Raw genomic sequence first — 12,817 nt, forward strand, 5'->3', positions numbered from 1 at the left:
ATAATCTACGTTAGAGTTTAATTTGGAATGTTATTTAATGAGGATACTAGCTGTTGACTGTTTAGTATTCGCTCTTCAGTTAAAGAAGAGCATGCGCCACAACTCGCATTCCTGTCCGTCAGCGGCTGTGTGACTCAGTAGGCAGCAGAGGTTTTCCCTGGATTCTGCTGGGAATGAAAGGATCATAGGCCTGTTAGCAGCTGCTTAAGTGGGAGGTGGTGGGGAGGAGCTGTGCTTTGGTTACAGTGTCTAGGTTTCAACCTGAATTGTTCTGCAAAAAATTTATTCTTTTTGCTGGATATTTGCTGTAACCTGGTAGGGTTTCTTTTTATTTCCTTTTTACTTTTATTGGAATGGAAATTGTGTTGGAGAAAATTAGATCCTTTCAGTGTTAGCTAGGTATTGAGGTATTCATAGCCTAAGCCCCATGGCTCCAGCCAGGATTGGGCCTGTGTGCTCTTTTGTCCCGACTCCTCTCATCCCTCCCACAAAGGGATTCTGGATTCCCTCTGGAAATGCTCTCAAGCCAGACCTTTCAGTGGCCTTCATTCAGCAAGATAGACGTTTTGCTTTGTGTATTTGTGTTGTGTTTTGTGTACTCTTCCTTATACGTATTGAAAGGTGACATTTTAAATCCTTCCTAATTGACAGAAACCTTAACCTTAACTTTTAGCAATTCTAAGAAACTTTCTCCTCACCCCTACATTTTAAAATTTCTGTTCTTGGGATGCATTTTCAATTAATGTTGTCTTAGAAAGCTATCAGCCAGGCAGCAGTTGTCATTGTTCCCACTTGTATGAATTTGGATTGTTTTACTGTTGGGGTAACTGGATTATTGCAACCTGTCATCAAACCATTTGAGGAAGGACTAGAGTCAAAACGTTTAAAAACCATTTCAGGAAAGAAAAGAGTCTCAGGTTTTGTCTTTAAAAATTTTTTTTTTTTGGTTATCCCCAGCATCAAAGTTTGCAGAATTGGTGTCAGGAGTTTGGAAGAAAATTGTGGAAATAAAAGTGGAGCCTTATTTTAAAAGATGTATTGCTTATAGTGGGAAGTTTATAGCATCACCTATTATTATTGTAGCCACTCTGCTTAATCTGAATCTAATCATGAGGAAACAATCAATCAGACGAATCCAGATTGTAGGACTTCCTATAAGACAACTGGCCTGGAATTTTAAAACAAACTTTGTGTTTTGAAAGAAAAAAAAAAAAGATCAGGGTTGAAGGGGATTTTCTAGATTTAAAAAATGAATAGACATGACTGTCAAGAGTTGTGAGAGTGGTTGGTTGGATCTTGAATCATACAAAATAAAAGATATAAAGGGTTTCTTTTGGAAGTTGGATAAATCTGAAAATGAATCTATAGCTGGTATTACTGTATAATTAAGAGTGACATATAAAGCTCACCATCTAAATAAATCCCAAAGAGCATTTTCTGTTAAGTATAAAATAAAATTTCTTCATTAGAAAGCATTCTGACATAATAGAGTTGGCCGGTTTTTTCCTGAGTGATACATAAAAATGGTGCATCTGACATAGCTGTTTTGTTGGAGTCATTGAAATATGGTGTGTTTTGGTACATGTGGGTAATTTTTTAATGAATTACCATGAAATTGCTTTCATTCTATTAATATAATTGGAAAAACCTTATTTAAATATTTGAAATATTCTGTGGGAAAAATAACTTACTTTGGAAAAGTTTCTGGCAAGTTTGGATTAGAGTTAAGCTAAAAGTTGTTAAAAAGATATGATGTGGTGTCATTTCTACAAAGAGTGGGAGGAAAAGTAAAGACAGAAGCAAAATGGAAAAACCTTTTTTTTTTTTAAATGCTTGAGACCCCTGTTTTGTTACCTGAGCAGGATCATTAAACCATTTGCAGTTAAAAGTGCAGGTCACTCAGTTGTGCAGGTCACTCTTTGCGACCCTGCGGGCTATACACATACAGTCCGTGAAATTCTCCAGGCCAGGATACTGGAGTCGGTAGCCTTTCCCTTCTTCAGGGGATCTTGCCAACCCAGGGATTGAACCCAGGTCCACATTGCAGGCGGATTACCAACTGAGCCACACGGGAAGCCCTATGTCTTGCAGTTAAGACATGGAGAAAGATTGTTCCTCAGAGCAGACATAATTTTCTGATCTTCCTGTCAGACTTTAGGGAAGGGTTCAGGTGAGTGAGAAAAAGAACACTGTAATTTAACTTAAACTGTTTTTCTGAAATGTTATTAGACAGGCTAGTGCTATAGGACATGTGCCAGGTCTTATCAGTAGTCGGGCCCTAACTTAGAAATGGTGTTCTTAACGTTGGCTTAGAGGTTAATGTTTGGAAATAATGCCACCTCTTGTTTGGTTATTTAGAGGAAGTTGGATTTGAATCTGCACATGTTGATGTCCTGATTAAAATCAGGGTCTTAACATTAGAGGAATTAAAAGGAGAACTGTCGGCTAATAGTTACTGCCATTATTATGTAGTTTTTGAAAAAGAATAGGAATAGAAGAATATCACATGGAGAAATGCTCATTATACATTTTTAAATGAAAAAAGCAGGGTTAGTTTTACATTCTTGTTAGATTAAACAGATGTACTTGAGAGACTTGAAGAACTTATACTAAAATGTTAGTAAAGTCCATTTCCATGACAATGCATTAATTTTGTAAATTTCTCTCTCTGTTTAAGAAAAGGCAAAAATTAAACCATGTAATTTGTTTTCACCTAGAATGTATTACTTTTTAAGCATACTTATGGCGAGGCTGTTCTTGTATCTTTTGGGCTTCAAGTACTTAGTTGTAATAGAGGGAGAGAGGTTTTTCTTCTGGTCATAGGTGGAAGTTGAGAATGAGGGCAAGGTGGTGGGGATAAAGATAAATATATGGGTATGAGAGAGATTGCTTATGGCATTGTCATTTCCATTTTAAACAGTGAAAAATAAGAGATTACTTTGCCTGTGTAGTCAACTTGAGGGACAAGAAAAGGATGTAATAGGAGTAGGTACTGCTAGGAGTAGGAAAATGTTCTTTCCTCCAGCAAGCAGATCTTAACTCAGTAAAACTTGGTTTCCACAGGTGGATATGGGAGGAAGAAGACAGTTTTATATATGGGCTGTTGAGAAAATTCAGTTATCTAAGGAATTTCCTGTTAAGTTCTTGGCCTACATTATTTATTTCGAGTTTAGCTCTTTTAAATAATTACTTTTCTTTTAAAGCCATATGTTTATTTCCATTTTAAGCAAACTTCGTCAGTGGCATAAGACAGGGATGGCAGATTGGTTACAATCACATGTCAGCTCCTAGAGTGATTAGTTAAGAGTGTTTAGACTTTTGTAGGAAGACTGTTGTAATTGATTAACGATGTCTGTTTTAGCTCTGTGGAGAAGTCTTCTGGTTTATAATCCATTTTGTGTGATCCTTTGGATGTATTAAGGCTGCTTGGTAGTTAATACAGCAAAAGTATCAAAGAATGAGGGAGACCAACTATTGGATACTAAACTTAAGTGAAATAAGTGAAAACAGTAATTCTTGTGCAGGCTTAACTTTTAAATCCATGGTTTGTAGAGGAAATTAACTGTGACTAGAACTGCACTCTCTCCAGTAAGGCCACAATCCATATATGACTATTGAACTCTTTAAAATATGGCTAGTTTGAGAATATGAATTTTAAAATTTTATTTAATTTTAATTATTTTAAATTTAAAAATGGAAGCCGTGTACAATGGTTTCTGTTAAATACAGCTTAATTTTTTTGATTAAGTTCAGTTGCTCAGTCGTGTCCAACTCTTTTCGACCCCATGAGCACGCCAGGCCTCCCTGTCCATCACCAACTCCCGGAGCTTGCTCAAACTCATGTCCATCCAGTTGGTGATACCATCATACCAATCATCATACCAGTTTTTTTGGTAGGACTGCATTTTACTTTAACCATTGCATCCAAACATGAGTGGGAGGCTTTTATGTCTAGGCCTGTAAGTGGCACCTGTATCTGCTATTGAAAGTACTTAGTTAACACACGCATCACTTCATGTGTGTATTACCCTCCCCCGCCTCCTTGCTGAGGACATGTCAGGTCTGTCCTTAGCAAATTCCAATTTTACAGTACAGTGTTACCGACTACAGTCACCATTTAGGCTTTTTTGGTTAGATATTGATAAATGTGATACAATAATTAAGTTCAGATTAATGTTTTCAGCTTAAATGCAGAATCACAGGTTTTTTCTTCTTACATCAGAATGTCTTTTGAATTATGCCCCAAATCTCAGCTCTCAATGACCTGAACATATTTAATGACTTGCTTTATTCCACACCACACAAGCAGCAGTCTCCGGGTAATAATTCCAAAACTACCATCAGCAATAAAGTAACTGAAAACAGATTCAGTATTTTTCTTCCTTCTTTTAATTGTTTTGTCCTAAGGATAAACCCCATTAGAGATGTACAATCAAATTACTGTGCTTTGAAGCCACTTGTAGGATATTTCCTCTCTGGTTAAGCCAGTAATTGGATGCACAGTTAGGCCCATTTGATTAATTTGACATTTAATTTTGGGGAATTCCTTTTTAAATTTTAATTTTGTTTTATAATTGTGTAAATTGTTTGCATAGTTGCAAAAAGCAAATCTAAAAAACAAGGTATGTTTAAAAAATCTTATCCATATTCTTGCTAACCTATTGACCCGTGGCCCCATATGCAGTTATTTTTTAAAGATGTTATGTTTTATCCTTTTTTCTTAAAAAGTAAAAAAGTATATTTTTGTATCTTTGCTCATTTCATAAGTGGTAGCGTTCTATAAACTTTTTTTTTTTCTTTTTCACCTTACCAGTATTCTGGAGATTGGGTGTGGTGGTAATAACAGTATCTCTCAACATTACTTCTCACTGCAGTGTAGTACCCTAATGTTTGGAGATCCCATAATTTGTATGACCAGTCCCCCATTGGTGGTTGTATTGGTTGTTTCTAGTCTTTTCCTATTGTAAATAGTGCTGTAATGAATAATTACATATATATTTCTGCCAGTGATTCTTTGAGATTCCTAAAAGTGAGATTATTGGGACAAAATATAAGCCTGTATGTAATTTTGCTGGATATCACCAGCAGTGAGTGTATCAGAGTCTTCCTCTGCAACTTTGCAGAGTACCTTGTCCTGCTTTTGGATTTTCGCTGGGTGGGTAGATGAGAGTATTATCTCATATTAGTTTGCATCTGCATTTCTTTTCTATGACGAGCAAGGTTGAATGTTATTAAACATGGTTAAGAGTGGTTGCATTGCCTTTTTTTTTTTTTTTTTTAAGTCTTAGATCTGTTTCATTTTTTCTATCCCTGGCCTTTTTGTTTTTAGATTATATATTAATTATAAGTTGCTGGCTACCCTGCTTGCTCCCCACCCATCACCTCCTTCACCCTCCCAGAGTTTATCACTTGTCTTTGAATTTTTCTCTGAACTTAGCTGTGAAATTGGTCTCTGAACATTTCTCACTGTCTGACTGTGAGTTGTGCACTGGAGTTTGGGGAAAATGGATGGGTAAAGGCTGGGGTCATAAGATTACAGTAGTTTTTGTGGTGATGAGAAGCTTGGTTGTAATGGTTAACAGGTTGTTTGGATTTCTGATGTTCATTGATGTAAACAGAATTCTAAGGTAGAATGGATTTAGCCCATGTCATTGTACTAGTGGATGTTGTGATTTTTTTTGTTGTTGTTAAGTTACCGTTTGTTAAGTAGAGCCCTGGGGTATCATGGATGGTGACCTCAAAGTTCAACAAAAGACTGTAAGGGAAAGTGAAATGGAGAAATTTATGACTCACAGGTCCTGGAGGAGGTCATAGCTTGCCTTGAGGGGACACATGGGGAGGTCAGTGCAGGCAGAGAGTAAGTCAGTAGACTTGAGGCACCTGCCTTTATTAGGGTCGGAGGGTGGCGTGCTCTGTGGTTCATCAAACTGGTCTGGTAAGTTGTTTGATTCAGTTGGGCTTTTCTATTAAAAAAATATAATTCTAATGCTGCCTTTCTATAGAACAGATGTTTAATGAATGTTAACCGAAATAAATATTGGGCTTTTTTGTTCTTATTTCAGGCTACAGACAAGAGAAAAGCTTTAGAAGAGACCAAAGCCTATACAACCCAGTCCCTAGCTAGTGTCGCTTATCAGATAAATGCGTTGGCTAACAATGTGCTCCAACTGCTGGACATCCAGGCCTCTCAGCTCCGGAGAATGGAGTCCTCCATCAATCACATCTCACAGGTAACGGCGTGTGGAAGGCTTCAAAGTCACGTTTAGTTAACTAGCAGCATGGCAGTTGGCTTGGAAATGAGGATTCCTCACTCATCTTACTGACTAGTCATTGTCACTTTCAGCTTCAGCTTTGAGTTTAGTGAGACTGTTCTGTGTGTGTGTGGTAAGATACTCACCCCAGTGGTTACTGGTCTGTGGCTTTGTGTTAGTGTAACGCCGACCTTACCAAGTAACATTAGACGGTGTTCCCGCCTCTTCAGTTTTAAGCAAAGTGTGTGTAGAATTAATTGACTTTCATCTATTAAATTGATTTTCATTCTGGTCTTAATTATTTCTTTCTTTGTCCTTACCCATTTACCCTAAATGCTACATTTATTATGTATGTTTTTTTTTTTTTAACTGTTTTAAGGGAGTTTTTGAAAAGCAGTAGATTGTATTGTTATTGGATTAAAAAATTTCTAGAACTTAGCACTAAACCTGTCATATTCTAAGCATTCAGTAGTGTTTGTTAAAATTTTTCTTTAGGAAGGATTGGTCTATATACTATTCAGTATAATACCTGGAAATATTTAATAAACATTTGAATGGAGAAATAAGTCCTGTGAGCATGTCTTTTGGGTGGCATTGAAGGAGTGATGTTTAAGTTGGGGTTTGATGGGAGCCTGCTCATTTGATCATGCGGACGTGGAGTGCAAATGCGTTCCAGTCTGAGATAATGGTCTTAACATAAAGTCATGATGACTTGTTCAGGGTGACTAGGATGTTTGTTTTGTTTAGAATGAGGAATGTACCTGGAGGTTAGTTTTGAAAGTTAAATCTAATTAAAAAAGTTAAAGTTCTAATTCATTTCTCTCTGATTTGTTTTCATTGATGAAGCTGAATAATGGCTTGCATTATGCTAGGGGAGTGGGTGTATCCTTTTGCTGCTTTCCGTATCTGCTTGGTGGGAAATCCACAACTCCTGAATCAGAGCAGCATGCTGAGCAGAAGAAGAGAATATCCATCTTCCCTCACCATTGCCAGATGGCAGACTGATGTGATTCAGCCCTGAAGCAAGGATGGGCGTATCCTTCCGAAACTGAAGACTCTGTTCTTTACTTTCAAGGCAGACAGCAGGCTGTCCTGCCTCTGTTCAATATGCTTTTTTGGATAAATGAATCACCCAAATCCACATTCTGCCTCAGATAATCTATTTGGGGTGTTGAGGAAGCAAACCTTCAGACTCCTCCCTACTAATCACAAAGTTTGAGCTAAACCATATTTTTATTGTTGTTTAGTCACTAAGTTGTGTCCAACTCTTTTTGACCCCATGGACTTGAGCCCACCAGGCTCCTCTGTCACTGGAATTCTCCAGACAAGAATATGGAGTGGGTTACCATTTCCTTTTCCAGGGAATCTTCCCCACCCAGGGATTGAATCTGAGTCTCCTGTATTGGCAGGTGGATTCTTTCCCAGCCATCTGGGAAGCCCAAACCATATTTTAGTTCTGTCCTGATTAATAGTAATAACTGAAGAGTGCTCTCATTTCACTTAGAATAAAGGCTACATTTTTCTAAAAAGGGGCTAGAGCCTTCCTTTTTCTGGTCTGATAATAAGAGGTGAGTTTGGGAATCTCTTTGCAGATCTTCTCACCTTTTGGTTGTCTGTTAAGCTGTGCCCCAGGCTACAGCTTGAACCTCCTAGTCAATTGCTGAGTCTTTACAGTTGCCAGTCTTGTTTCAAAGCCTGGAAATGGTTTTTTGCTTCCTATGGTTTTAAACCTCAGATATCTTAGTGTGGTATAAAAGGCCCTTTGGTCTGGTCTCTTCCAACTCGCATCACATTCCTGCCATGCTCAACTTGTTGAAGTCTTCTAAACATAGCATGCAGTTTTGTGCCTCTTTTCTGTAATCTGTTTGTCTTACTTGGCATGAACTTTGTTCTGTCTCTGTTCTGCTTGACATAAGCACCATCTGAAGTCTTCACTGATTATTAGCACAGGGCAGATACTGCTGCTCTCCTTGTGCTATGCCATCTTACTTGTTCCCCCTGGTCAGTGACTTGAGCTCCATGTCTGTCTCCCCCTCCTCTCTTTAAAGGTAAAGACCATCCTGTGTAAGCACCATGTACTGACTGATTGTGCCCCAGGAGTTGTTCATCTTTTTATCCTCAGTACATAGTTAACTGGCACGTAAGACATGATTTAACAGAAGATATTAAGAAGAGGTAGCAAGAATACACAGAAGAACTATCCAAAAAAGATATACATAACCCAGATAACCACGATGGTGTGATCACTCACCTAGAGCCAGACATCCTGGAATGTGAAGTCAAGTGGGGCCTTAGGAAGCATCACTATGAACAAAGCTAGTGGAGGTGATGGAATTCCTGTTGAGCTATTTCAGATCCTAAAAGATGATGCTGTGAAAGTGCTGCAGTCAATATGCCAGCAAATTTGGAAAATGCAGCAGTGGCCACAGAACTGGAAAAGGTCAGTTTTCATTCCAGTCCCAAAGAGAGGTAATGCCAAAGAATGCTCAGACTACCACACAGTTGTATTCATCTCACACTTTAGTAAAGTAACGCTCAAAATTCTCCAAGCCAGGCTTCAACAGTATGTAAACCATGAACTTATAGATGTTCAAGCTGGTTTTAGAAAAGCCAGAGGAACCAGAGATCAAATTGCCAACATCTGTTGGATCATTGAAAAAGAAAGAGTTCCAGAAAAACATGTATTTCTGCTTTATTGACTACACCAAAGCATCTGACTGTGTGGATCACAATAAACTGTGGAAAATTCTGAAAGAGATGGGAATACCAGACCACCCGATCTGCCTCTTGAAAAATCTGTGTGCAGGTCAAGAAGCAGCAGTGAGATCTGGACATGGAACAACAGGCTGGTTCCAAACAGGAAAAGGAGTACGTCAAGGCTGTATATTGTCACCCTGCTTATTTAACTTATATGCAGAGTACATCATGAGAAACGCTGGGCTGGATGAAGCACAAGCTGGGATCAAGATTGCCGGGAGGAATATCAATAACCTCAGATATGCAGATGACACCACTCTTATGGCAGAAAGTGAAGAACTAAAGAGCCTCTTGATGAAAGTGAAAGGGGCGAGTGAAAAAGTTGGCTTAAAGCTCAACATTCAAAAAACTTAAGACCATGGCATCCAGTCCCGTCACTTCATGGCAAATAGGTGGGTAAACAGTGGAAATAGTGGCAGACTTTATTTTTTTGGGCTCCAAAATCACTGCAGATGGTGACTGCAGCCATGAAATTAAAAGATGCTTGCTCCTTGGAAGGAAAGTTATGACCAACCTAGAGATCATGTTAAAAAGCAGAGACATTCCTTTGCCAGCAAAGGTCCGTCTAGTCAAAGCTATGGTTTTTCCAGTAGTCATGTATGAATGTGAGAGACTGTGAAGAAAGCTGAGCGCCGAAAAATTGATGCTTTTGAACTGTGGTGTTGGAGAAGACTCTTGAGGGTCCCTTGGACTGCAAGGAGATCCAAGCAGTCCATCCTAAAGGAAATCAGTCCTGAATATTCATTGGAAGGACTGATGTTGAAGCTGAAACTCCAATACTTTGGCCACCTGATGTGAAGAACTGACTCATTTGAAAAGACCCTGATGCTGGGAAAGATTAAAGGCAGGAGGAGAAGGGGATGACCGAGGATGAGATGGTTGGGTGGCATCACCGACTCAGTGGACATGAGTTTGAGTCAACTCTGGGTGTTGGTGATGGACAGGGAGGCCTGGAGTGCTGCAGTCCATGGGGCTGCAGAGTCAGACACAACTGAGTGACTGAACTGAACTAACTACTGTTGTTTTTAGAAAGTTCTCCATTTCAAAGGAAAATGAACATACCCTAATGTAAATTTTGAATTATCAGTTATTTGAGGCAGAATCTTAAATATAGTACTCAGTGTGGTCACTGAATATATTTTTGCCCGCTTGTTCCTTGAGAAAGTCCAAGTATGAAGAATTAAGGGGCTGAAATGGATTAGGTCCTGTAATTAGATATTATCAGTGTCTGCGTTCATCTCCACACTTGCACTCTGCCTTGCAGTTCTTGTGAAACAGCTAGGCAGGAGCCGGTCAATAAGTTAGAGCAAGAATTGACTTTTACCATTAAGAGGAAAATTTCTTTGCCTGTTACTTTCAAGTGATATCATGTCGGTCCTTACACTTTGCCTGATGGACAAAGGCTGGATGGTTAGTGTGGTATGGACATAAGCATGGTCTTGTCTCCCTTTGCCTGTCTAGCTTCGTTCTGTCCCTCCGTCCCTCCCTCCGCACTTTGGGCTTCACACATCCTCATTCACACAGTGCTTTAGCAGTGTGCCTTTGTTGTGGCCAGTCCCTTTGCTTGGAATGGGTACCTACTCGATTTCCTCTGCCTAATTCCTGGTCACTCTTCAGCTTCAGTTTAATTGCCTTGGCCTCATGGAAAGCATTTCGTTGGTTCCAGAAGAGTAGATTTGATCTTTCCTAGTACTTCTGTGCCTGCTGCTGTATGACAAGTAACTTCTGTTTGATCTTCCTTGATTTTTCTCTCCCCTCTGGTCTTTGTCCTGGGAGGCTTACCATATGGATTATGTCCATGGGCATCTGTGACTTCTGGCTTCAGAAAGAGTGCAGCCAGTGTGGACATGGACAGGTCAGCAGCAGTGAGGAAGGGAAGCTCAGAACATTTATTTCCCTGGTTACTTCCCAGTGGACTGGCTGTGTCCAGGCCAAGTCCCTGTTCCTCTCAAGGTGGCCTTGTCTGGGTGACTTCGTCCTCCTCATTCTAGTGATCCTCCTGCCCTTGTCCTTTTGGATTTAGGATTTTAGCTCTTCCTGCTGAGAACATTGGCTCCGATACCTCCTGTTCCCCTATCCCTTCCCATTCATTGTGTTTAGTCCCTCTGTTATAAATGCTCTTTGACTTCTTCTAATTAGAGTATCTCACTAGTTTCTGATTGGAAGTCTGGCTAAAGCAGCCCAGCTTGTGTTATTTCTCATACTGGCCCCATCTCTTTTCTCCTGTTTTTGCCTTTGCTCTCACTTACGGAAGCAGGAGGCTCAGCTGATGAAGTTCTAGAGCACCCTCTTTACACTTTAGCCAGGTTAGTGCTGCTTTTGTTTATATTACATATTGAGATTCTGTGTAAGAGTTGACTTGAAATTAGGATGAACAATAAAAAAGGTTTGGAAGTCAGTGACTGGACTGCAAGAATAAAAACCCTAAAATCTTTTTAACAGCATTTAAGGTTCTTTAAGGGGCCTGGCACCTGCCTTTATTTTTGGCTTTATTCCTTATTACTAACCCATCTAGGATTTTTAAGTTCTAGGGATAAAAATCTCTTTGCATACCTGACTTATATTGTTACAGGCTTGTTTCATCTGGTCAAGTCCCTCCCGTTCATCTTTGAGGTCTTACTCTGAATTTTATTAAAGGGTGGTTTTCCCCAATGCCCTTTTCTGTCCTGTCTCCTACCTGTGCGCATATTATTAGAATTCTCTGCTGATTGTTTTTTATAGCATCCTATAGTTCCCTTTCAAAGCATTTATTATTAGAATTATCTAGTTAATTTGTCCTGTTCTCTTTGCCTTCCGCAGGGTTCTGCTGTGATCATCCCAGTGCCTAGCATGCATGCATCTGTTAATTTCAACAAATAAAAGGGAAGGAAATTATAGTGGAAGGTCTCAGAATCCCTTTAGAGAAGCTCAATGCAAGAGACTTTAGAGCCATTGGAATTCATTATAGCTTTGAATGGGGCTGTCCCCTTTTAATTTCAGTTGATGGGGAAAAAAATCATTGTATCCTTATCTTAGAGAAATTTTTCTTGGTTGTGTTCCTTCATAGATTAATGGAACATTGATTGCTAAATACCTCTGAATCAGTGAACTTAAAAAAAAAAAATCTTGCTCTCATTTTTGTGAGTAAGTAGTAAAGATGACATCAAATATTTTTTTGGAGGGGAATGAATGACAATTTTAAACTCACAGAAAATTGCAAGTTTAGGACAAAGAACTTCTTTGTTTCGAACTGTTTGAGAATAACCTGCTGCTGTGGTGCCCCATCAGTCCTGAAATCTTGGGTGTGTGTTTTCTAGACACGAGTACATGCTACTGCATAGCTGTTATACAAGCATCAAAATCAGGTGATTAACATGGATATATTACTACTCTCTACTCAAATTTCTAGTGCAGTCTGCCGGTTTGTTCAGTAACTTTATGGGAAATTGAGCCAGTTCAGAAGTCGTTTTGTGGAGTTTGCTCAGCGTTGAGCCAGTTCAGAAGTCGTTTTGTGGAGTTTGCTCAGCGTTCAAATGATCTTTTGATGAATTTGTGGGGAGAAAGTGGTCTTCCCGTCCTATTCCTCCGCCATCTTAGCTCCTCCCTCTGAGCCAGTTCAGAAGCGTTTAGTTATATCCTGTCTCCTCAGCCTTCTTCAGTCTGCCACTCTTCCTCAGCCTACACTGGACTTTTCCTGACCTTGATACTTTTGAAAACTATAGACCAGTTAATTTGTAGAATGTCAGTATGGATATGTTTAATGTTTCTTCATGAGTAAATTCATGTGATAAAGAGACTTTTTGGAGGCAGTAGTTTCCTATTTAAAAACC

The 12,817-nt window shown here is 39.2% G+C and overlaps 1 protein-coding gene across 11 annotated transcripts in view; it reads left to right on the forward strand.

Annotated features, from left to right (window-relative positions):
- ABI1 (abl interactor 1) overlaps positions 1–12,817 on the forward strand; it is a 79,919-nt gene that overhangs the window by 24,655 nt on the left and 42,447 nt on the right. For all 11 annotated transcript variants that reach the window (XM_061126108.1, XM_061126109.1, XM_061126112.1 and 8 more), the window contains exon 2: positions 6,063–6,230. In XM_061126108.1, coding sequence (XP_060982091.1) covers positions 6,063–6,230 — 168 coding nt within the window. The remainder of the gene's footprint in view (positions 1–6,062; positions 6,231–12,817) is intronic.

Source organism: Dama dama, chromosome 23, assembly GCF_033118175.1.
Source record: "Dama dama isolate Ldn47 chromosome 23, ASM3311817v1, whole genome shotgun sequence".
Lineage (NCBI taxonomy): Eukaryota > Metazoa > Chordata > Mammalia > Artiodactyla > Cervidae > Dama > Dama dama.